Source organism: Pieris napi, chromosome 2 (genome assembly GCF_905475465.1).
Source record: "Pieris napi chromosome 2, ilPieNapi1.2, whole genome shotgun sequence".
NCBI classification, from domain to species: Eukaryota; Metazoa; Arthropoda; class Insecta; order Lepidoptera; family Pieridae; genus Pieris; species Pieris napi.
In genome coordinates this window covers 3,354,877-3,380,990 of record NC_062235.1, presented here as the reverse complement: position 1 = coordinate 3,380,990, position 26,114 = coordinate 3,354,877, and the positions used below count along the sequence as shown (strand labels likewise).

Here is a 26,114-nt window from a genome sequence, read left to right as displayed (position 1 = left end):
CTAGAATAACTCTATAATACAGTAATACACAGACTCCACAGTTGGCTGCTACCGATTGTGGACAGACTACTGATTTCTTATAATTTGTTAAGTGTGATCTCGCAAATGTCATTTGAAAATGAACAGTTTGTCAATTACGAATGCCTTCGCGCACGGCGGTCCAAATGGTAAATTTAAAATTTTTCAAACTCTCTGTATATCATAATTAAAAATGATATTTGAGTTATCAGTTAACTCGTATAGTAGTGCTATATGAGTTAACTGATAAATTATTCTATATTAAAAATTAATAAGCGTACGTCTATGTAATGAATAAAGAATCGCGAGTTAACGTATATTTTAGCAGAATATGGTACATATTAAGTATATATTTATATTGAATAGTTTGTCAGTTTGAAGAAATGTTCGATATGTATTTTGAATGTTTGTTATTATTTGTATTGTAAATACTCACATTGTAAAACTTACGATGTGAGTATTTTCCTATTAAAATCATTTTTTATTTTAATCATTGTTTAAAAAATGCATCTTTTTTCATTTTTTTCTATGAAGCCTGAGCTAAATGATAAACCACTTTTAATCCATATTATCTTTATTATTTACTTTATCAAAATATTATTATTTTGTGTTGCGTTGCGATATTCACATGTTTGCGTAACTTTCTACTATCATTAATACAATTGTTTGGAAGCAAGATGGTAAGACAAAGTTAAATTTACAAGTATATTATTTTTTATTATATCATACAAATTTTTAATTATATTTTTTTAGGAAAAGTTATTTACCTTAATAACTTTTGCTACATGTTTAATAGTAACTAGTGCTTACAAAAATCCGTACTTTGCGGAAAGAAGGTCGGTGATAGTTCACCTCTTTGAATGGAAATGGGATGATATAGCTTTAGAGTGCGAACGATTTTTAGGTCCTCGTGGGTTCGGAGGCATTCAGGTATGTAGATAAAGGTATAATATAGAATCATAACTACTATTAAAATAATATTGATAATTAAGATTATTTTTTCAAGAGATGTATTTTGGAACGAGAAACATATTTACATCAATAACCATGCTTTCACCGTCATATATTCCGGATACTCCAAAATCCAGTCCCTCTAGTATACGGCATCTACGTAAAAATACTTAGAGTCCATAGAAACTTTATTAACTATAAAGTTATACTTCCTCGACACTTAATCGGCGTCGACTTTACGAAATTTTCAACAAACTTGCCTAGCCAACATTCAGTGGCGTAGCAATAGGGCAGGGCTGGCAAAATGCCACGGGCCCGCAACCCAAAAGGGCAACCCAAGAGATAGTGTTCTATGGATGAATGTGAAGTCTCCAATACGCATTGGGCTAGCGTGGGGACTACATACCATTCCCTTTCGCCTAAGACAGGAGGCCTATGGCCATTAGTGGGACATATACAACGTGTAATTGAGTACGCTGAAAATGTCGAAGTTTATTAAAATAAAACTAAGTAGGGACGATTTTGACTGGTAGGGCCCCATCAAAAAAATTGCCATGAAAGAAGATTTGCCACGGGCCCCAGATGGTATAGTATACGCTCCTGCGGCAACATTATAAATCAAATACAGTACCTACTCTGAAGGATATTTATGTCTTAGGCCCAGCACACATGGTGAAACGCAACTGCAACGAAACCCTTTTGAAATAATAGGTTTGAAACCAGTTTCAAACGTTTTCTACACATGCCGCAACCTAAATATGATGAAATTAGTCACAATCATTCCGATTTTGAGACCAGACAGAACCAAATCCGACACGAGTTTCCTGCACGCTGGTTTCAAAGCAACTGATCTGCAACGCGTTTCAAACCGGTTTCAAACTATGTAGTTGCGACGTGTGTTGTCCACAGAGGTATCTATGGCATAAACTCAAATGAAACTCAAAAGTACCTAGTAGTTGCAGTTTTGTTGCAGTTGCGTTTCACCATGTGTGCTGGGCCTTAGACTTTGTTTTAATTTTAGATATCACCCCCAAATGAAAATGTAATAATTGGGGCAAGTAACCGTCCATGGTGGGAAAGATACCAGCCGCTTTCTTATGTACTAGTCACTAGATCTGGAGACGAGCGTCAGTTCGCTGAAATGGTTCGTCGATGTAATAATGTTGGAGTCAGGTAAGCCAGATATAAACAAAATACACGGCAATTTTTCGCTCTTTTATGTTTCGAGTTTCTTATGAAAAAAAAAAAAAGGTTGCGTGTACTTATGTACGCGCGTAAGAAGTTATACTTCTTTGGCTTTCTTTATTTTTTTTAAATATTAAAGCGCCCGGCTGGTTTAAAAACTTCATACTGATAATTTTGTGTCACGGTGCGCGCGCATCGTAAAATTTCACTCTCACCAATTTTTCATAACGCGCCTAAAGAAGTATAACTTCAAAAAATTTATTTTACTAAATATTATTTTATTAAATCGCCAAGTTTTTTTTTTTTACACAACGTTTGTAAGGAGCTGCAACTATTTCACCATGTTCCACATGACATCTTAAGTATGAAATCTTAATATATATAAATTACGTGTCACGTTGTTTGTCCGCGATGGACTCCTAAACTACTGAACCGATTTCAAATTAAATTTGCACTCCGTGTGCAGTTTCATCCAACTTAAAAGATAGGATAGCTTACATCTCAATTTATACCCGCAATATTATTTTATTGCAAATATTTGTTTATTATTTGATACAATTCTAACAGGTGGCGCTGTGTTAAAAGAACCAAGGTTTCACATAACCTATCTACCTTTCACACAAGTTCTCCTACCGTTTCCCTTGAATAGTTTATGTATGTAATATAACATAAACCTTAGCCACTGCAACGCTTGGCCGAGTCTACTAGTAAATAATAAAACAAAGAGCAAGAATCTCGCCTAATTTTAATGTATTATTTATAATGACGTTGCGTTTTACTGTGATCCAGAATCTACGTGGATGCCGTAATCAACCACATGACTGGTGAGCCTCGCGATAACGTTGGTACAGCGGGGAACACAGCTGAATTTAGGGAGTGGTATTATCCAGCTGTGCCTTTTACTAGAGAACACTTCAACTGGCCACCGTGCGGCATTGAAGGTTCCGATTATAATAACAATGCTTGGAGAGTAAGTAATTTCTTATGATACTTATGAACTTTTCTTATACTTAGACTGCACTTTGCGTTTAGAGAAGTACATTTATTTAATATCTTGTAAATAATACTCAGGGATGGAGCATTGGAACGGTGAAATAATTTTAAAATCCATCTAGCAATTTTTGTGTTTATAATATTAGTATTAAGTACTAGTTGACCCGGCAAACGTTTTGCCATGTATATTATTTATAGGAAACATTATTTAAGTTCAATAAAAATTATTATCTACTATGTATAAGAAAAATTGGGGTTGATCGTAGAGGGGTGAAAATTTAGGAGTGTATGTATTTTTGTATGTTGTATCATACAAAACACAAAAAATTAGGGGGGGTAACCTTAACATTTAGGGGGATGAAAAATAGATGTTGTCCGATTCACAGACCTAACCGATATGCACAAATAATTCACGAAAATCGGTCGAGCCATTTCGGAATATAATTACAAACACCATGACACGAGAATTTGATATATTAGATTAGGGTTTTGAAGATTCATATTTGTCAAGTGAGCAAGTCAAGTTCCGCGAATCTAAACAATACATAAAAAAATACATTTTTAATTTTCAGTTATTATAAAACAATTTTGATTAGGTAATTATAATGTTTGTTACTCGAAACATGTTACCTTATCGTAATTAATAATGTTATCAAGAAATCAGTGTCTTATCTGTTGTTTTTCCACTGCAGGTCCGGAACTGTGAATTAGTTGGATTAAAAGATTTAGACCAATCCAAGGAACATGTACGGAGAATGATTGTCGAATTTATGAATAAACTTATTCACTTAGGAGTTGCAGGGTTTAGGTAAAACATATGATTTCCTACTTGTTTCTATAGAACAGAGGACAAACGGGCAGTAGTCTCACCTAATGTTCACACATACTGCCGCTCATGGATACTCTCAATTCCAGAGAATTGGTACGTTCTTTTCTTAACCCTTATACTCCAGTCAAATTACGAAATAAATAAACATGAGCGAACACAGTTTGGGGATTTTGAGGATCGATAGGGGGGTGTATTCTGAGCATAAATTCCAATTTGAGGGGTTGTACTGAGGTCAGCTCAAGGTCATTTCGATGGAAACGCGTTTAATTCGATATCTCGAGAATGGTTAGTGTTAGGCGAAAAATTGTAGAGACCTTTTCTTTTCCTAACTAAATTTACTAACTTTTTTATTTGAAACTTTTTTTTATAACATTAATATTTTTCAAGTTATTACTCCCGCAAGGCAGAAATTTTACTTTTTTTTCAATTTTTCGTCGTTTTCTCCCCAACCATTCAATTAAATTAAATTTTACCGATCATCGAAGTGTAGATCTTTTAATTATGAACAATTTTGTTCTCAAACTTTTTTCCGTAATGCCAATACTTTCGGAGTTATAGATTACTTTACCGAGCGAAATCCGCGCCACTGTCGCAATATAAAAAGGTCAATCGTTTAAACTATTTAAAAATTTGGTATTTAATATTCATGGGTTAATTTGGGTAAGAAGTAAATTAAAAATTAAAACTGTTTCACACATTTATTGATAGAAAAATAGGTTATAAAATTCGGAATATTAAGCACCCGAGGTCGATGGAAGTGATTCGTGAATATTCGTGGTCCTGACGGTATCGGGACATACGTCGTCCTCGTCCATTGCGTCAAGATCATCATCGTCGATAACGTTAGCGACATTCGAACAATAGTTCTCTTTGCAATTGGTGCAAATCACTGAGCAAAAGAGGCCGGCCTTTCTGCATCCGCACGCTTTGCCGCACGTAAATTATCCGGAGCTGGTTTCAATGACATCGCTATCGGCTAATAATTACTGATTAATTATCATTATTAATCATATATTATGATTAATAATTTACTGAGATCGATTGCGTGCAAATGCAAAACCAAATGCGGCAAAGCGTGCGGATGCAGAAAGGCCGGCCTCTTTTGCTCAGTGATTTGCACCAATTGCCAAGAGAACTATTGTTCGAATGATGATCTTGACGCAATGGACGAGGACGACGTATGCCCCGATACCGTCAGGACCACGAATATTCACGAATCACTTCCATCGACCTCGGGTGCTTAATATTCCGAATTTTATAACCTATTTTTCTATCAATAAATGTGTGAAACAGTTTTAATTTTTAATTTACTTCTTACCCAAATTAACCCATGAATATTAAATACCAAATTTTTAAATAGTTTAATCGATTGACCTTTTTATATTGCGACAGTGGCGCGGATTTCGCTCGGTAAAGTAATCTATAACTCCGAAAGTATTGGCATTACGGAAAAAAGTTTGAAAACAAAATTGTTCATAATTAAAAGATCTACACTTCGATGATCGGTAAAATTTAATTAAATTGAATGGTTGGGGAGAAAACGACGAAAAATTGAAAAAAAAGTAAAATTTCTGCCTTGCGGGAGTAATAACTTGAAAAATATTAATGTTATAAAAAAAAGTTTCAAATAAAAAAGTTAGTAAATTTAGTTAGGAAAAGAAAAGGTCTCTACAATTTTTCGCCTAACACTAACCATTCTCGAGATATCGAATTAAACGCGTTTCCATCGAAATGACCTTGAGCTGACCTCAGTACAACCCCTCAAATTGGAATTTATGCTCAGAATACACCCCCCTATCGATCCTCAAAATCCCCAAACTGTGTTCGCTCATGTTTATTTAACCCGTTTTTAGCCATAATTTGACTGGACTATTAGTCGACTTGGTTCGGAAATACTTCAGTGGGTAGCTGGTTTCACATAGTGGTGGTGCGTGACAAGAACTGCCTTGGTATCATAATGCCTGTAGAATGCCCAGAGAATCCATAAATGTTTCGGGTCGGAATTTTAAAAGATTGAACAATGAATCGGATGCACTTTTATCAGCGCTATACGCCTACATATATTAGAGTTGTGACGAAGACTATTAATTTACTTTGTCATAGCTACATTGAATAGCACGTTTTTCGAAAAATTAACCCTAGTTTAAGACACTACGGATGCCAGTACTAGAAAGTTCTATGTAAAGATGTAGTAATCTTACCAATGGCAATACTCACTTTTTCGCCTTACAAAATGTTATAGCAATTAATGTTTTTAGGGCGTTGGAATGTCAAAAGAAAAAAAAAACAGTAATTAATATTACTTACAAAATATATCTTAATAATTTTTTTATTACTGTAATTGTATTAAAGACTCCGAGAAAATATTTGTATTAGTTAAAAAGTCTTTATTCTAGAGACTGTACGGAAAGAATCAGCGTGGCGGTTTGTGAACCACGATAATTCTTATTCATTCCTTCACAAACATATTTTTTATTGTTCCATATTATAAGATTGGTAGAAGTTTTTCGAATTAGTTTGCAGCTGAGTTTCATCATCGGACGTCAAGGCAGAATACGAAATACCACCCGTATCACCTCGACGTCCGTCGTTCCACAATTGAGGAATTTAGGCCAGTTTTTGCCGCGTAACACCACTATATGCAACTAGTTGCCCCACTAAAGTATTTTCGAAGCAATTTGACTGAGGGTCCTTCAAGAAAAGAGCATATACTTAAACGGCCGGCAACGCACTTGCGAGCCTTCTGGCAATGTAAGTGTCCCTGTGCGGTATCACTTAACATCACGTGAGGATCCTGCCCGCTGCCCTATTGATAACTGTCAAACTATAATGACGTAACAGTGTTGCCAACGTAACAAAAAAGATAACAACTGCTGCGACCTCCACGTCAGTCCTCTTTCGGACTGTAATGTTATGCTTTATTGCCGTTTCATAGAATCGACGCAGCAAAACACATGTGGCCTGAAGACCTCCGCATTATATACGACAGACTTGACAACTTGAATACAGCCCATGGCTTCCCACCGAACGCGGGCCCATATATCTACCAAGAAGTCATAGACTATGGTGGCGAAGCTGTCAGTAGGGACGAATATACACCTCTCGGAGCTGTCACAGAGTTTAAAGCCGGCATGGATTTGAGCAATGCCTTCAGGGGGAATAACCAGCTCAGATGGTTTAGATCTTGGGGTCCAACCTGGGGTTTGTTAGCTCATGGGGATGCCTTGACCTTCATTGATAATCATGATAATGAAAGAGGTCACGGTGGTGGAGGGGGCGTGTTGACATACAAGCAATCTAGACTTTATAAGGGCGCTGTAGCATTTCTTTTGGCCCACCCGTATGGCGAGCCGCAAATTATGAGTAGCTTCGACTTTGTTGACTCCGAAATTGGACCACCGATGGATAGATTCGAAAATATCATTTCGCCTTCTATTAATTCCGTGAGTATACTTTTTATTTAAAAAAATTACGACGTATCTGTCTCATTTTCTTTTGAACGCATTTTTTTTATAGAACAGGGTATAAACGGGCAGGAGGCTCATCTGATGTTAAGTGATATCGCCGCCCATAGACACTCTCATTGGCCGCGCATAGATAGACACTCTCATTGCTAGAAGGCTCCCGAGTTGCCGGCCTTTTAAGACTTGGTATTATTACTTATTTTCGTCGAATTAGTTCGGATATATTTCAGTGGGCATACATAATATGCTTTAATGTTTACATAATGTTATAAAATTTTAAATTTATGTATCAAATTTAATCCGATATTAATTTTTTACCCATTATAAGGCCGGCAACTCACTTACAAGTCTTCTTTTCGTTGCATTGGCGGCCATCCAAGATCGGGTGAGCCTCCGGCCCATTTGTCTACCGTACTTAAAATAACATCTAAAAAACGTTTTGTGATAATTTTGGCTATCTTTTGTTCTTGAAGCTATTAGAGATCCAATAGGAAGCTAAGAACTATATTTTCTAGGATGGTTCATGCGGGAATGGGTGGATTTGCCAACATCGCTGGCGTCAGATCTATGGCATGGTGGCATTTAGAAATGCTGCTGGTGACACAGCTTTGAACAATTGGTGGGATAATGGCAGCAATCAAATCGCATTTAGCAGAGGAGACAGAGCATTCATTGCGTTTAACAACGATGGGTGGAGCTTAAATCAACATTTGCAGGTTGATATAAAATACGTTGAATAAAACGTAGAAAGCGTTACGTAATTGTTCTCACATATCTTAAGTCACAGTTCTCGAACTGTTTTTTTTATGAATAGTGTTATAATATAATTACTAAAATTATAAATAGTACTACAACAAGTTGACGGTCCTCCGGTTTAAAAGAAAAAAAAGCGCGTGCGTACAAAGTACACATGTCAGAAGTGAAACTTCTTTGGCAGACTAATTTTTAAGTCTTGTTCATATCTATACGAGGGAAAAAGGAAGCTATATATGTTAGGAATTTAATTGTCATTATAATATTAAAAGTGTCGAAAATTAATACAAATTATATTTTTTGTTAAGTTATATTTTCGATAGTAAAAACATGTGGCATTTTAATTTACAATTCGTCCGTCATAGTTAGTGGTGAGGGACGGGCACACCTATTGGACCCCAAGATTACGACCTTATGTTGGCCATACACGTTGGCCCTGAATAATAAGATATTGATATATTATATAATTTCGGCTACAGACAGGTCTTCCAGCTGGTACCTACTGTGACGTCATATCCGGGGATAAAGTAAATAACTCCTGTAGAGGAAAGACCATCATAGTTGGCGGTGATGGACGGGCACACATCTCTATTGGACCCCAAGAGTACGACCTTATGTTGGCCATACACGTTGGCCCTGAGGTAATAAAGATATTTATATAATAAACTATTAATGTTTCCTATAGCATGCTAAAGAACATGCCTCCGAAGAACGTACAAAGAATCTCATCCTAGTTTCATAATTGTATGTCATAAATAGATATTGTTTTTTAACCTCTTAATTATGTACTAACTTAATAATGAATATAATTCATTACTTTTATTTGTCATACCATGAAAAAGCGTGGCGCTTACTAGCTTGACAGATATCGGAATCATCTTACTGACAGTTATCGCAATTGTCTATTTCCATAACCATAGACAATGGGCGATGTTAAATTTTGCTAATTAATAACTTATTAACATTTCCTTATCGAATAGAGTAAGCAACTATAAATAGCAATACTTCGCAATGATTTAATCTTGATTTTATCCTTAAATATAAAAATATCAAGGATTTCTGCTTATCACTAGCGCTTTTCCACTATCGGCCAAAACCAATATGCAATCTCAATCCAATTTTAGCTGTCATAGACTGACAATTCAATCCATTTCTAAAGAAAAGCATGCCAATATTCAATACATGGACTGAGATACCAATCTAATTATTCAACCAATCGTTCAGAGGGCGGATAAGAGATTGAAGATTGCCCTCTGTATGAAAATGAATGTTTACTCATGCCAACAACCTATCTGTCCATTTTGACAGTGCTTCGATTGGCCAAATCAATCTCGGATTGCTATCGGTGAAACTCGTATGATTTGGGTTTGGGATTGCGACCTAACTTAATATTCATTGGGAAAATTTATTCATCTTCGTCATCTTCCAGTTCTAGTGATAGTGATTTGGAAGTTTAAATGCAATTATCCGATTGGGATAGTAATTCTGAAGCTGGAAGAAGACAACGTACTTCTGTGCGAAGACATAAGAAGACAAGAATTTATTATATCCAGAGCCTGAATGACGCCGAATTCACATTTAGATTTAGGTTAACAAAAGAAGCTTTGGAGACACTTTTACACAAAGTGATGTCTATATATGACTTCTAGCAGGTTTCATCTTGTCATCAACTTTTGTAAAAAAAAATTAAATATTAGCTACAACCAAAAATATTTGTTACTATAGATACTACCTACTAACTCCACTTCAAAACCTCAAGACTCCAGCAGAACATCTTTATAACGAATCTCAAATACGAAGCAGAAATGTGGTGGAAAGGACATAATATGGTGTTTGGAAAAAATCGGTTTGTCAAAAAAGGTTTTGCTTCAATTATCTCGTGTACAAGCCGTGATAGTGGCATGTGCTGTGTTGCACAATATTGCTATTGATATGCGAGATGAACATTTTGAACTACTGCAACAAGTAGATGAACAAGCTGATGATATTGATCAAAGCGCAATTGACAACGTGGGAAATGCAAGTGTGCGAAGTAATCTTATAAGTGATTATTTTGCTTTATTACTATAATATTTTATAAATTACAACATTTTTGAGATAAATTAAATAAAAATTCAATGCTTTTATTTAAATAAAAATACAAATTTTTAATACAATACATCCTCGCTCCAGGCACAAAATCTATTATTTTTCTAATTTATTTAACAATATATGTTTTTCTATGGCCCATAATTCTCTTTTATGCTCTCTTTCTTCCTCTTCAAATGCCCATTGCTTTCTCTTATTTAGCTGCTCTTCCTTTCAATTGACTTTCATTTCCTTCGACAGACAACAATATCATGTCTTTGACTTTTTCCTCGATAGGGGGTAAGACGAGTAGCAGCACTAGGGCCACCTCATGTACGATATGTTTCAGCATGTATCAAGGCAGACTTTTTTCTTGTAGCCCTCTTTAAGCTTTAGCACTGCGAAAGTTTACCCCACTTGTGCTATTAAACAGCGCCTCCAGCGTCTTCCAGCACCGCTCTTTCTCCTGCCAGGTGACTGAGTCACTCTTTTTATTTTCTAATATATTTTTATGGTCAGCAACAAGCGAAGTTAGAAGGTCAACTTCTTCCCGGCTGAAATTGACGCTTCTTTCACGTTTTTGCGTAGACATTTTTTTAAGTTAAAGAACCAACCTCGAATCACAAAAACAACATACACAAACTACTCAGAGAAAATATATATTTGTAATAATATGTACTAAAATACTCAATAACCTAACAAACAATAATGCCATATGACAATGACAGCCCGTTTCATTACAAGTAATATTAAATGACCAACAAAAAGGTAAAGGTTCTATGTTTTTCTATAGAATTTATTTGTTCGTAACAAAAAAACAAACAAAACGTTGCATAGCTATTTGCTACTTTATCCATACATTGTGAAACAGACATTAAGTCTTACTTATTTTATTTCGTTCCAAAAACAGCAAACTTTTGGTATGCTTGAACACAACATATTGCATTGAACGAAACGCGGTCGAGAGGCAAGGATCACGCAAAAGATTGCTGTCAATCTTTTGTCAAATAAACAATCGGATAGCAGAAATGTTTATTGGCATGCAGATTGGAGATCGGTCTTTAGATATGAATCAGTCCAAGATTGGTTATAATCATAGATTGAGGATACATTATTAATTTTGGCCGTATAACAATCCGATATATTTATTTTTAATACCAACATTCTGGTTTAATTAATTGTATTATCTTTCAAAGTTATGTTTGAGTGACACTCCTATCCATCATAATTATCATAGACAATTTGGCGGTGACAATAATTAAATAAAATAATAATATAGATTAATTTTCTTTTTCAGAGTCGTCTGTAATCGATAAATAATGAACGCGCTATTTCAATCAAAATATTAAATATGTATTAAGCCAACTGTTTATTGTATTTTATTTCATCGTATAACACGTTTAAATTACTCAATTATACGTTAACCCGACAACCAATGATGTTTTAAATAACCTTTTTTAAGGAAAACACTTTTTTACCGGATTGAAGTTATGTATTATTATAAATTTACAATTATTTTACATCAATCATCAATTATTTTAATCAATCATTTATAAGTCTCTTCACTATGATTTACATACAACTAACTGATAAAACTAATTTCTTGTGATTATTCAATTCAAGCTGTTTAAAATATAGCTTTGACAATGCGTATTTGATCCCCCAACAGGCCCTTTACCTCATAATGCAAAAATTCTGCATCGATAATTTCCTAGACAGGAAGGCAAAAAGGGTACAAATAAGTGTATCTTTAACCTGGACCAACACTCAACAGCATCACAAAAGGTGCAATAATCATTTTCACTAATACTTCGACTGAGATTAAGATCGTTATACCACACCACGAAGGTCGGTGAAAATATGACATACGGTATTGTCTTCATAAACACATTACTTGAACCAAATTTTGTTTCGTTTATTGAGACGAGAATGATAGGGACAAAACATTTTATATCTTGCTTGTACGATTATGAATAAGGACACTAGCTTGGATTCGTTTAAAATAATCCTTTTCAGTTTTCACTATAAGCCTTACATGCTTTAGTAAGGGGAAAAAGTATAAAGCGGGCCATAGACGGACCGCATGTTGCAGTCAAGACCGACTGCAACATGCGGCGCCGCACGGCGATCTGCAGTTTCCATTCTAAATTCATATTCGCAATACACGGACCGCTCGAGCAGTTCCTGAGGAAACCGCATGTTGCAGTCGGTCTTGACTGCAACATGCGGTCCGTCTATGGTCCGATTATGCGTCACAACTCGAACGCTAACAATCTGTAGAGTGTAAGCGATCTCATCATACATCTCTGACTAAAAAAAGACATATTAGTATTATTAAATAACAAAATAAACATAATATGTTCGCTTGTGACCTCGCGTCCGTGGAAAATCATACTGATAGGTATATAAACCTGCGTGACTACTCAACAAAACAGCACAGTTGCAACAACGCTTTCAGTTGTGAAACAAGGAGATTTCATTGCGAGGAATTTTTATAGTTTTTTTATTAATTTTTATAGTAAATCTGTGATTTCTATTCCATTTACATAAAGTACTTTAATACGCAATTATTTTATTGAAGGGTCAACTACGGTATATGCAGTGGTCTACAAACCTTGGTCAAAACGACCACAGATTTCGGATAATTATTGTTAATATCAAAGTCGTTTGTCTGCCTTATGTACTTGTGGCATGTTGTCATCTTTGGGTCTAAGATATGCTACAGATTTTTGAAGTCGGTTTAAAATAGTAGTAATAATTAACACAGTCGCAGATCAAAAGCACGACCTCCAAGTAACGAACGTTTAATCATTAACCTAAGTGTAGTTTGACAAATAAATTTGTCGGTATTTGTACGGCCTGTAGTATTATTTTTGTAGGCTCTTTAGCTAGTTAGCAATCGGTATCGGTATTTTAGTAGTGTTGATTTGATGCATTATCCAAAACAATTATAATCCAACAAGAGGAATGAGTGTAAACACTGTTTTGAGCGGCATTTATCTCTTGTTGGATTCGCCAATATCTCTACTAAATTGTTATATACTGTAACGCCACACCCGCGCGCGGCAAGTGTTTCTGTCGGCATTTGACGCGATGGCTTTACGCTCACAACTCCTGCGCATCGGTATGTAATTTCACTTTTAATTGTAAACGATTAGGTGTTCTAGTAATTAGTGTTATAAATGTGCAATATAGTGTCCAGTTTAATTGCTAAATGAAAATGTCTTACTTGATCCGGGCAACCGATCTACCTTAATATGTGTACATTAGTATTGCCTCATTGCAAATATAAAAACAATATTTTGAATACCTCAAGGGCAAAAGTGACACGAAGAGTTTTTCATAAGGATTTTGCAGTGTCCTTTTAGCGTGTACAAGTCATTGACATTTCGATGTTGAAACCACAAAGTCACATTTAAGATAAACCGGTCCAGGTAATATTTTATTAACGCTTTGAACGAAAGGATTCAAACAGAAGGACTAGTATCTAATCTACGAAACATCTACCATCTTACACGACACTCTTTATACCAATAATTATCAAAACAAGAATTTCGAGTTATTTAATTGAATTCTATATGTAACCACACATTACGTGAGTAAATAGCATTGTGTAAGACTTGCTTAGCCGTTGTTATGTGTTATTACCGTTTGATAACTGATAATGAGTCGTCTCAGAGAAGTGGTACACTTTTTTGTTTACACATATAAGATATCGTTTAGAATAGTACTTTATCCTACCACCAGTGATGCCAACTCTTATTACGTTGCCCCTAGAAACAACTTAAAATATTCCTAAATATCGATTTAAAACCCCTAAAGTTTTTGTTGTTGTACTCGGTTGTGTTTGTTTTTTTTGATCTAGCATAGATAAAGGTGTTGGTTGGGTTAGAGGCTTAATATTGATTGTATCGAAACGTGCGTTTTTCTTAGAATTCTTTTTCTTAAATAATGTATCCCTTAAAATACCTCTAGACATCTTGATTTCCCCTAAATTTGTGGGAAAAACCCACAGTTTGAATTATTGCCCAACAGTGACGTCGATTGGTAAGAAAGGGGAGTATCCCTCCATAACCAATTAACGGATTGTTTGCTGTTTTAACAAAGATTATGATTCGGTGCATTCAGGCTGTTTCACTGAAATCGTAATCAGGAAATCTGAAATCGTAATATATGACTTTTGAGTATTATGAGTAGTATTTTATAAATGGAGTAGTGTTCTTACCTCTTGGCGGGAGCTCCCCAGCTCCTTACACATGACCGTATTCAACGAAGAGCGATTCGAATCGTCGACGACCAGTCACTTTCCGAGCGGCTTGATCCCTTGGAGTTGCGTAGAGATGTGGGGTCTCTCTTAATCTTCAACCGCATTCACCATGGAGAGTGTTCAAAGGAGTTGTTCGGATTAATACCTGCTGCTGAGTTTCATCATCAGCAGAATACGATGTTCCACCCGTGTCACCTCGACGCGGACGTCCGTCTTTGTCAACTGAGCGTTTTTGAACTACCACTATGTGGAACCAGGTGGCCACTGAGGTATTTCCGGACCAATTCGCCTTAGGGACAAGAAAAGAGCGTACACATTCTTAAAAGGCTGGCAACGCACGAGCAATGTAAGTGTCCATAGGCGGCGGTATCACTTAACCTCAGAGCCTCCTTTGCACCCTGTTACCCTGTATATAAAAGAACTATGTGCATTTGATAAGGTTTTATTTTATTCCTTCCTTATACCTATGGCTAATAAGTTATAGCATGGATGCTATTCGTGTCAAAATATTTTGTTTCGGACTGAGAGGGATCGGTTCACCAAGTAAGAAGATAGGTTTTTTTAGTAGTACCAACTCAGAAATAGCAGATTAGATCCATAAAACCTACATCCAACCCAATGGCACGTTGCCACAATAACTGACTTAATTTGGCAATCTGAACCTACCAAAAATATGACGTCAACCAAAACATTTTGATGTACATATATCTTTATCAATATCCACGTAGTCTGTGTTTCATATAGGTAGATAAATATGGATATAGAATTATTTATATCAGAGATACAATCCCGTCCTGCGATTTGGGATTCAAAAAGTGATAGTTTTAGTAATAGAGGAGAAAAATTGTGGGCCTGGGAAGCAATCTGCTAATTGTTTGTGGGAATTTTTTCGAATACAACTGCCAAAGAAAAGAACATTGAAGTTAAGTTTAATAAAATAATATAAAACCATATATTTATATTCTATTTTCTTGCCACGCTATTGCTACTTTATTCATAAAATAATCTTTTAACGTATCTCTTGCTCGCTCGTGTTACTGGCCAGCCTGTATTTTGTATATTTTCGAGTCCCACTATTTTCAAAGTGTGACGAAAATTTAAACCATCCCTTTTGCGAATAAAGTTGTGCAAAATGCAACAAGATTTCACAAATCACAATGTCTTCTGAGAAATGAACAGAAGTGTTTAATAGGCGATGTAATATTCTCCATTTGTTTGCTAGTACGCCGAAGGTACACTCAATGCAACGTCTGGCACGGCTTAACCTATTATTGAAAACTTTTTTGTCTAAGTCCGAATATTTTCAAGAATATGGCGTCATCATATTTTCACTGAGGCCAAATGCTTCATCATGTATAGTTCAATGGTTGTCGATTACCGACCTGTCGTGGTGAGGGGATATTTAATGTCTTTCTGTGTATCCAATAACTACGGTTTCGTCTTCTACGACGACGTCTTTTTATCAAAAGTAGCGCAATTAAACCTTCTTCGTCAGAGTCCATTATGATACTGCAGGCAAGGGTTAAAAAAAGTAGCAGCCACCGACCGCAAGTGTCGACCACCGGCCACAAGTGGCTGTCGCGCGCTTCAGCTACCTTTGTAGCCGCTTCTAGCTTCTCGTGGCGGCGTTTGTGGCTGTGGCGTGTGGCCCGTGTGCGGCGACAGTAAGTCACACTTTGAATGAAGAGTATGTATACGTTCAAATCCGAAATATGAATCTATATAGAAGTTACACAGTTCACATTGTATAAGCTTTTTAAAAATACATATAATTAATTAATAATTAATAATCCCCTTATTTTTATTACATATTAGTCGAAATTTCGGGTATTTGTAGCTTTCGTGGTCAGTAATATTTTATACCTACTTATATATAATTCAGCATGATATGCTTACTGATCAAACTGAATTCTACTTAAAATTCAAGATAAATTGTGTTCCAAATTGTCTCGACGACCTTGGCTTCGTTCATTTGCACAAGGTTCAGTCTCGCTGTTTAGTATTTCATATTTACACAACTTATCTACTGTTTTTGTATTATTTCCTATAATAATTGATAACAGAATGGGTTCATGAGTTTTCAGTTTGACAGATGTTTGTACGACTAATGTAAAATAATTAGGTATTATTGGAACTTCATGATTAATCGATTTACTCATTAAAATCATTGTAGATTACCAAACGTCCTTTTTAACATTAAATAAATCATTAGAAATCACGATTCTACCGGACGCACTAGCAAAATATCATTGATACGTTTAAATTATCTACACTTGCATGACACTTCTACAAGGCTTGATTACAGTATTTCGAGTTGGATATCCTAAAACTTAGATGTTTATGTTTATTTGTATAAACCCTTCTTCTTCAGGTGCTACTTAATAAAGGTGTGCTGTTAAGAACTTGAACTGGTTAAATGGAATTCGTGAATGCGGTGATGTTAGTTATTTGGACATGTATTTGCGTGTTGTTCCCACGAGAATGTAAGTGCGTGCTCCTATTGCACCATGAATCCTGCTGAAATATATAATATTTGTTTTTAATTTTTTATTATAACTTAACTATCAACTATCAATTACTTAACTTAACTATCAATCACTTAAGATGTTATGCGGAACATGGTATAATGGTTGCAGCTCCTTCCAATATTGTTTAAAACAAAAAACATGGCGATTAAAAAGAGTACCGGAAAGTTTCTTGCCACTTCTTCGCGTCCGTTCTACGCCCTTGATTTGAGAACTGGCAGTAAATGTAAAATTAGAAGCATTTAGGATTAAGTATGTATTTCTTTATTGACATTCATAAGTGTACATTGTGTTACCTAAATGGATAAATGATTCTGACTTTTGACTTTGACTATTGAATTGCCGGGAATCTTGCGCTAGTCTAGCTCTTCGGCGGATGTGATGTCGGTACACTTCCATACCCACCGCAACCACGACTTCTTCCTTCAACAGCCTTGAATTTTGCCCGACATTATAAGCTGCGACAAGTCGTATCGATGATGAGGCAAACATGTCCGAGATATATGACTTTCCATTTTTAACAGTCTGCACAAACTTTCGTATTATCTCGAATCGTTGAAGGACTCTTTCATTCGTCACTCTTTGGATCCAGCTGAAGCGAAGCATGCCGTGGTAACGCCAGATCTCAAAAGCTTCGAGGCACCTTCTTGTGTCTTCTTTATTAGTCCAATCCTCCAGCCTATAGTGCTACTGGCCAGATGTAACAGAGTTAAATTCGAATTCCAAGTTGATACTAATGTTGCGACAACATAGTACTTTTTCAGTTTAGAAACCCGGGTCATTTTGATTCGGGATTTCATTTTTTTACTGGTATCCCATGCTGTTGCTGCATGCTGTATGCTGCGGTGCACCTGCTTGTATAAAAAAATAACTTTGATACCCATACTGATCTTCTTGCTAAATTAAGATAATTTATTTATTTGTAATACTAGAGCTACTAAAAATAATTACACGCATCTACGGCTCGCTTACATGCTATTTAAATGATCCTATGTATTGAAGGCTACGAGTATGTCTCTCTTACAACTGAATTACTAACATTAATGATAATAATTGATATTTTTCACAACAATCTTGCTACTTACCGTAATTATCTTTATTACGTTCTTAATGCGGTTTAATTTTTACGATATTACCTGTATTTTTTCCTTGCTAATTTGTTATTTCTATGTTCTAATAAATGTGTTTAAAATTTTGACGTCACATTTTTAGTAGGTATTTCTTAAGCATGTTGTTTTAGAACTTATTTAAACAAAAATAAATTGAACCCCTCACAGAAACTTACCTACCTACCCAGACCAGCCCTGCGATTCTGTAACTCACTTTTCGAACTCACACAGCGGTTTTCGCATCGGCGGTCGCTCTGAAATCAGTCGTGAAGCAGTCATTTTATGATTTGGCATTCTGATAAGGAGGGAGCTTGTAGTTTGTTGTGTATCAGTGAGGGTTGTAGACTGTCTGTAATGGTATTATGTTATTAACTTTGACAAGGCATATAAAATACCTTTTGATTTCCAGTAAACAATGGACAACAAATACGCTACCTTCACGAGTTGAATTCAAAGGAGCGCGCAGGAGTGGAAAAACTTCGTGATGTGTTAGGAGATAGACTGAAAGAGATCAAACGAGCAAAGACGTGGAAGCATGAACGGATCATTACCTCTCCCCAAGACAGAACGGTAAATTAATATGGATGTTAACTAATATTTCTTTTATTATTTAACTGTCGATATATAATTCATTCACCGACTAACCGACATTTAAAGCATCTAAAAAAGTTTAGGAAGAAATAACTCAAATCAGAAATTGTTAACGAAACAATATATAAATGTACAAAATAAAATGATTTTTTTTTCATATTAATTAAGTGAGCTCCTTGCGCTTGGTGCTTGTTGCACAGTGATTTTACTAAAATAAAATTCCAATTAGGTTAGCTTCAGTCTCAAGTCTCCACTTCATCTTATATTGATTGCCCCCTTAACAATCAAATTGCCCCTCTGTGGGGTGTGGGCCCCACGGTGGGAAACAATCCCCTAACCTGTTGCTAACATACAAAAAAAGACGGAAGTTCGAAAGTAGTAAAGACCACTTGTTTTAAAAAAACTATATCAAAGAAATTTGTAAGTCCAATTTTATCCGGGTTTATTCCAGGTGACAGTTAAAGGTGCTGAAGGAGAATTCCTGAACTTCTGCGCAAATAATTACTTAGGTTTATCGGTAAGTTTTAGTTATTCATTAGTTTAAATATAATTATTATTATTATATTTGACGAAGAGTGCCTTAAGCACTTGGATTTGCTCTTCGTGTGAAAAGGACTTTTCTGTACGGTAAAGAAAAATGTTGTGATTACACTATCATCAGATGCAAAAGTCGACATGCACGAGTCAGGCATCAAGGGTTGATCACCTACTTTTCTATTAAGAAAAATATTAAGAAACAGCCACAGAAATCTGAGATCAAGGGCTGAAGCGCCACTGTCTCTTTATGATGAGTTTCACGTTTTTTAGTATCTATAGTAGTCCATAGTTAATCTTTTAAGCATTCGGTAAATATTATTGAAGCGAAACAAGCCCGTTATTCTAATTTCTACGATATTCCGTATAATGCGATGTATGTAGTGTGGGCCGTTCAAGTATTACGTAATTACTAGGGGGTGGGGGTCTTTGATTTTCTTATTTTGTGATTACGTCAACAGTAATTATTTACCCACACATTGTCTTTGATTGAAAACGAAATGCATTTTCGAGGATTTCTATGTACTTTATGTACTATTATTTTTGAGAGCTTTGCTTCCTTTTCCTGACAAGAGGAAGGGGCGGGGGATAAATTGCGGCCCCTGTGGCCTCAGATTCTGCACTTAGACGCCCGTTTTGTCCGTTGTGCGTAAATCCATATAATGCTATCAAAAACATGTTATATTGTTGTAGTAAAATAATGCTCCTCTTTCAGAATCACCCTGAAGTGGTAACAGCTGCTCAAGAAAGTTTGAGCAAGTATGGAGCTGGCCTTAGTTCGGTGCGTTTTATTTGTGGAACGCAAAGTTTACATAAGGTATGGAAAATAATACCTACAAGAGGGTTTGGTCTTTGGTTATTGATTCAAATATTGAGATACACGGTTTGAATGTTTGCAATTTCATAATTCATGAATGTGTTTAGCGCAAACATAGATTTGCTGGATGTATCAGTTTACTGCAGCAATGCGCATTTAACATTTACTCGCACGGTGAAGGAAAACTTCGTGAGGAAACCGACATGTCTTAGACCCAAAAAGTCGACGTCGTGTGTCAGGCACTGGAGGCAGAACACCTACTTGCCTATTAGATTGAAAAATTATCATAAAACAGATTCAGAAATTTGAGGATTAATAATTTTTTATCAGTTTACTGGGAAGCAAATATTCAATAGGCGTCACCTTATTGCTTAGATGATTAACTAGATAATTAATTATCAATGAAACGCAGAAATTGCTCTACCCAGTGCTTCATTTGGATTACCATATTTAGAACACGTATAATCCTTGTTAGTTGTTTTACATTGTACAATCTAGTTCACGAGAAAGCTTTGTCAAGAATCTTATTTATTTATTAACAGTTAATGTATGGCCAAATTTCAACTACAAATATTATAAAACTATTATACAATTAAGTGATCTTAAAAATGAAATAAAGCATTAAAACTCCAGAACTTTCCTACACCTTTACGTGGTAACGATTATTTCAGGAATTAGAAGACCGGTTGACTAAATTCCATCAACGCGAAGACACGATCTTATATGGGTCCTGTTTTGATGCAAACGCTGGGCTATTTGAGGCGATGTTAACCCCCGAAGATGCAGTATTTTCAGATGCATTGAACCATGCCTCTATCATCGACGGCATTCGACTTTGTAAGGCCCAGAAGTTCCGGTACCCACATCGGGATCTCAGTGGTAAGTTGTTGTGCTGTAACTTGCTTTTATATAGAAAACTAGCTGATTCGGCAAACGTCGTTTTGCCATGTTTACCATTTATAATAAAAAATAGGGGTTGGTCGTAGAGGGGTGAAAATTAGGGGTTGTATGTATTTTTTAATGCTGTATCATAAAAAAAAATCTAATAATTAAAAAAAAAAGATTGGGGGGGGGACTACCCTTAAAATTTATGGGGATGAAAAATAGATGTTGTCCGATTCTCAGTTATACCCAATATGCACACAAAATTTCATGAGAATCGGTCAAGCCATTTCGGAGGAGTTTAACCACAAACACCGCGACACGAGAATTTTATATATTAGATTAATATTTGTATTTTCCATCGGTTATTATTGTCAACTAGCCAACCTGGATATTTAATACGTTAAACATCTTTAACAATTAGGTACTTAAAAAAAAAAAATTGGAATTAAGTGCAACAGCCAAAATTTAATGAACCAAGATGATTTGTTACCAACTACGATATCTTAGAGACAGATATTGAACTTAAAATAGTTTAAATAGAACTGGTTATTAATAAAAGTGGAAGGTGCACTACCAGCCTGTAATATTATAAAGTGCCGGCAGAATGCTGTATAGGAATTAACTTACCATTTAACAACATCAACAATAAGAGTTTAAACACTGAATGTTCAAAACTACGGAATAATCTAAATCCTATCTATATTTCGCAGCCAACAAGCTTATTTAGCCGTTCAATTAACATCCTAGCATTTTAACTAAACGGCGCTGCTTAACTAACGGCCTTCAAAGATATTCAGCCGTAGCGTTTGTTACAACATTTAATAAACTGGCTGGCTAATGCTCAGGCCATTCGTATAAAGTCATTATTTGGCAGAAATAAAAAAGATGAAACATATGATATAAAAAATATTTCTTTTAAAATTTAATTGCTTAAGTCAAATTCACTCAATTATTGTCACTACACTCTTCCAGTGTACTTGTTGTTTTTCATGAAATTTTGGTAAACACCATCAAAGTTGTGGTTTGCCGACGCCATATTGACAGTCTGAAGAGTTTCGTTTCAAGTTTGAGAGTGGCAGAAAGTGGAATTAAATTTAAATTAACACTCAACAGGCTAGGCAAGTAATGAAGCGTGATCGGTCCAAGTCATTTGCCTAGCTGTTTAATAAACTGGCTGAACATCTTTCAGGCCGCTAGTTAAACGGCGAAGCTGTTAATTAAACGGCTAATTAAGCTAGTTGGCTGCGACATATATAAATCCATAGACATAGTGAAGTTTTTTTGACACCATGTTTTTAGAATTGGAACATTTGCTCGCGCACTCCGAAGCTCGTATAAAGCTGATAGTGACTGATGGAGTGTTTTCGATGGACGGGAACGTGGCACCGGTGAAGGGTCTGAGGGATTTGGCAGACCGGTACCGAGCCCTCTTAGCTATTGATGATAGTCATGCTACGGGATTCTTTGGAGCTACTGGCAGGTACTAGGCGTTAGATCAATCTTTGTAGAGGAGATATTGATAAAGTCAGATGTGTCACATTTATTGTTGTGAACTTTAAAGACATTTTAACAATGAATACTACATATATCATACACATAATATACTGTATGTTTAACATATATACTACATGTTTCATCATCGGACGTCGAGGTAGAATACGAAATTCCACCCATATTACCTCGACATCCGCCGTTCCACAACTGAGCGTTTTATAAGGCAGTTTCTGCCAGTTGCCCTTTTCAAGAAAAGAGCGTACAAATTCTTAAAAGGACGCAACGCACTCACGAGCCCTCTGTCATTTCTCTGGCCTTTGGCTCAGTGTCCAAAGGCGGCGGTATCACTAAACATCAGGTGAGTCCCCTATCCGTTTGCTCGCTGATCTATAAAAATTAATTTAAAACATCTGTCTACGTAAAGTTAAAAGTGCAGTCAATTAACCGCACCTATATCTTATCAGGGGAACAGAAGAGTTCTGTGGTCTTATGGGTGCTGCTGACATCATCTGTTCAACCCTGGGTAAAGCCGTGAGTGGAGCTGCAGGGGGCTACACCACCGGTCCCAAAGAACTCATCACTTTACTGAGAAATGTTTCGAGACCATATCTGTTCTCCAATGCACCGCCGCCACCTGTCGTTGGGGCTTCTTTGAAGGTAATATGATATTTGATGAGTGGAACCCCACATCCTAGGCTTTTAGACTCGGATGACAGCTTTTTAATCAAAAGATTTAGATATTAAGTAATACTTGGCCTTATTGTGACCGACAAAATAGTCAACCATTTCATAAATCACTTTTATGATCGACTCACGACTCACGATATACCTACAGACGTTTCTCTTATCAATATCACTTTGCAAGTGAGCGTGAAACTTTGTGAGTATAGAAAGTAGCCGTGTCTAATAGGACGCTAAAAATATGAACCTATTGTAAACACCTAAAGTCAACAATTACAGAGTGAACAGCTTAATGCAGTTTAACAATTTTACTGTTGATATTGAGCTGTTCGCCTCAATTGTGATGTCAAGGAGAGCTCTGGCCTCTGACATCTGAGTTCATTAATGAAATAAATAGTGTACCGTAAGTTACCTAACTAACCTAAGTGTGCCACAAATAATTTAGTTTGTTTATTGTTTTCTTTAATAGTTACCAGTTAGCCTGGATTAAAATTATTTTAATTTTACCAATCCATCTAATTATTTAGTTCTTAAATATAATTATGTCAAGATTTGTTTATTAGTAAGACGTTTCAATTTAGTTATAAGCAGTATTACTGTCTTAATAAATAAAATTTAAAAAAATATATTATGTAATCGGTGCGGCGATTATATAGTCGCATAGAAAATGACATTAATATATTTTTTAGTTTGAAATATCTTAGAAATCTTGAAAAATTAGGACAACCCTATTCATTACAAACGATCAAATTTTTTTTAGGCTCTTGACATAGTAGAACGTAGCAACGAACTCCGTGAGCGGCTGCATCAGAACACCAAGGCCTTCCGCGAGGGTATGCAGGCTGCGGGTCTGACGGTAGCTGGTGATGGCCATCCCATCTGCCCCGTTATGGTTGGAGAAGCTCCGTTGGCTGTAGAGCTCGCTTCTGGGATGTTAGGTAAGTGTACTTATTAAGTCATAAATTTATGGAAATTAACCAAGGATTTGATTAAAATAGTTTTCCGGTTGAAACGATTAATTACTTAATCTGTCCCGGCATTTAACGTGCTAAGCACCTTTGCTTTGCGTTATCTGTATTCAATAATTGTAAAATTGGTGGCGTTATTTTTTCAATTATGTAGTTAATTTTGGGTTTCATTAGGCTATGTTCAGATGGCAAAAATTTGACGCGCGACTAGACATTGTGGTATTTTCATACAACTGTTCACATGAGCGCACGTTAACGCGCGTCAGCGAGCGTTAACGCGGCGCTCAGAGAAAAAGTCTCTAGACGCAGGTGATCGCGCTTTGACATGTATGTAACGTCCGAAGACTGTTCAGTTGAGCGCGCGCTTTCATTGCGATTGCACGATTTTTATTTGTGACTTGCTTTCGTATTCAGTTCAAAATGAGTGAAACTCAAGATATTGAAATTGATTTACTAATTGATTAAGTCCGGAAAAGGCCAGCGATTTGGGATATAACTTCAGAATCCTATAAAAATGAAATTATAAAACGACGTGCTAGGGAAGAATTGGTTTTAATTTTCTGTAATGACACCGACGAAGACTTTTTTGTAATATAACCACAAAATAATAGCTTCTTCCACGTCTATTTTTTAAGCTCTATCTAAACAGACTGACGAGCTCCCATAATTCGAATCGCGCGTTAGCGCTTGTCATCTGAACTCTTTATAAAATTGATCGCGCGTTGACCTGCGTTAAATGTGAACTTAGCCTTATTCAAATGAATATCGAGATAACATAGCACCGGTATGGGATTGGAATTGCTGTTGCGGTATTTTCGTAGTATCGTGCAGTTATCACAGGTTTTGAAATACTAACAATAACGAAACAGATGACATACTTATACTTTGTTGGATAAATAAAAAAACGATTTTACTAACCCGGCACGATTATTCAATGAAACAATTTTTACAGTTAAAGGTGTCTACGTGGTAGCATTCAGTTACCCAGTAGTACCGAAAGGGCAGGCGCGAGTACGGGTGCAAATAAGCGCTGCCCACACTGAAGAAGACATTAAAAAGGCAGTTGACGCATTCGCGGAGGTCGGAACTAAGATCGGGCTTATCAAGAAATAATTACGTTCAAGACTGGATCCACTGCCTTTTAAGGGTCAATTTATGTTTACTAAACGGAAAACGAAAATACAACAAATTGTTGAAATATACTTAAAAAACTTCAAACTTAGCCCTTGTGTCAAACACAAACAAAAGATTCTATGTTAGAGCAGGATTTCAAGATTGCACGAGAATTTATAATATCCTAGTAAATTTGGAGGGTATTTTGTTTATATTTTTCATTCCGTTAGTTAATGTAAGTTGAGCCTTATGTATACAATGCTTATTCTAATATTCTATTGTAGTAAAATTATTGCCGTCGAAAATACAACTGATAAAATTGTTATTTGATCTAATAGTATAATCAAATATATAACCGCCATAATATATTGTACGTCAAAATACAAAAAATATAGTACATGACAAGATAGATTTTCAAATCAATTTTATGTTTACGTCAGAGTCTTAAGGTAACTTAGCGCGAACTATGTGTCCTTTATGTCATAATTCATTTTGACGTGCTAGAGTACTGCCATATGTTAACTATCATTGGGTTTGACATACGGTAGTTATAATTAGGTTACTTAGCGCTAAGTTGAGATGGCTCTGGGAACTTGGAGTTATATGCCTTTAAAGTAACCAAGTACGTGCGAATATTATTTCGACGCTAATAAAATGTCGCCATTTTGGCAAGACAGATAAGAAAATATTTTCAGAATTAGCATTGTTGTAACACGTATAACTATGGAGATAAATACTTAACTGCTATGTAAATAAATGTTATTTTTACGTTTTGTTTAATTTGGGTAATAAAATCCTCCTCTCACACATTCTTTCGTTCGAGGATTACATAGGTATGTATCTCCAAGTAGACTGTGGTGTCTAGGTATG

The 26,114-nt window shown here is 35.9% G+C and overlaps 2 protein-coding genes across 3 annotated transcripts; both read left to right on the top strand.

Annotated features, from left to right (window-relative positions):
- Positions 1 to 85: 85 nt before the first annotated feature.
- LOC125059232 (alpha-amylase 2-like) lies at positions 86 to 11,625 on the top strand. 2 transcript variants are annotated; one of them, XM_047663557.1, is made up of 9 exons: positions 86 to 167; positions 772 to 948; positions 1,991 to 2,142; positions 2,944 to 3,124; positions 3,840 to 3,955; positions 6,912 to 7,419; positions 7,956 to 8,156; positions 8,673 to 8,834; positions 11,558 to 11,625. In XM_047663557.1, exons 1-9 carry the CDS (start codon positions 141 to 143, stop codon positions 11,567 to 11,569), a joined length of 1,536 nt encoding a protein of 511 aa, XP_047519513.1. In that variant the 5' UTR covers positions 86 to 140; the 3' UTR covers positions 11,570 to 11,625. The 2 variants fall into 2 exon arrangements, with proteins under 2 accessions (XP_047519513.1, XP_047519521.1); XM_047663565.1 differs by lacking the exon at positions 86 to 167 and adding an exon at positions 572 to 698.
- A 1,631-nt stretch (positions 11,626 to 13,256) lies between these two features.
- On the top strand, positions 13,257 to 26,012 carry LOC125059856 (2-amino-3-ketobutyrate coenzyme A ligase, mitochondrial). The gene is made up of 9 exons (XM_047664500.1): positions 13,257 to 13,384; positions 18,571 to 18,731; positions 19,204 to 19,269; positions 20,002 to 20,103; positions 20,775 to 20,982; positions 22,288 to 22,468; positions 22,947 to 23,139; positions 23,924 to 24,101; positions 25,084 to 26,012. Exons 1-9 carry the CDS (start codon positions 13,354 to 13,356, stop codon positions 25,242 to 25,244), a joined length of 1,281 nt encoding a protein of 426 aa, XP_047520456.1. The 5' UTR covers positions 13,257 to 13,353; the 3' UTR covers positions 25,245 to 26,012.
- Positions 26,013 to 26,114: the final 102 nt, after the last annotated feature.

What these genes read in the sequence shown, in the direction of transcription:
- LOC125059232 (XM_047663557.1), top strand. Translation starts at nt 141, where the DNA reads ATGCCTTCGCGCACGGCGGTCCAAATG. An exon ending in CGCGCACGGCGGTCCAAATG is followed by an intron (nt 168 to 771) that starts GTAAATTTAAAA and finishes ATATTTTTTTAG; the next exon opens with GAAAAGTTATTTACCTTAAT. An exon ending in TTAGGAGTTGCAGGGTTTAG is followed by an intron (nt 3,956 to 6,911) that starts GTAAAACATATG and finishes GCCGTTTCATAG; the next exon opens with AATCGACGCAGCAAAACACA.
- LOC125059856 (XM_047664500.1), top strand. Translation starts at nt 13,354, where the DNA reads ATGGCTTTACGCTCACAACTCCTGCGCATCG. An exon ending in TTCTTTGGAGCTACTGGCAG is followed by an intron (nt 22,469 to 22,946) that starts GTACTAGGCGTT and finishes ATATCTTATCAG; the next exon opens with GGGAACAGAAGAGTTCTGTG. An exon ending in TCGTTGGGGCTTCTTTGAAG is followed by an intron (nt 23,140 to 23,923) that starts GTAATATGATAT and finishes AATTTTTTTTAG; the next exon opens with GCTCTTGACATAGTAGAACG.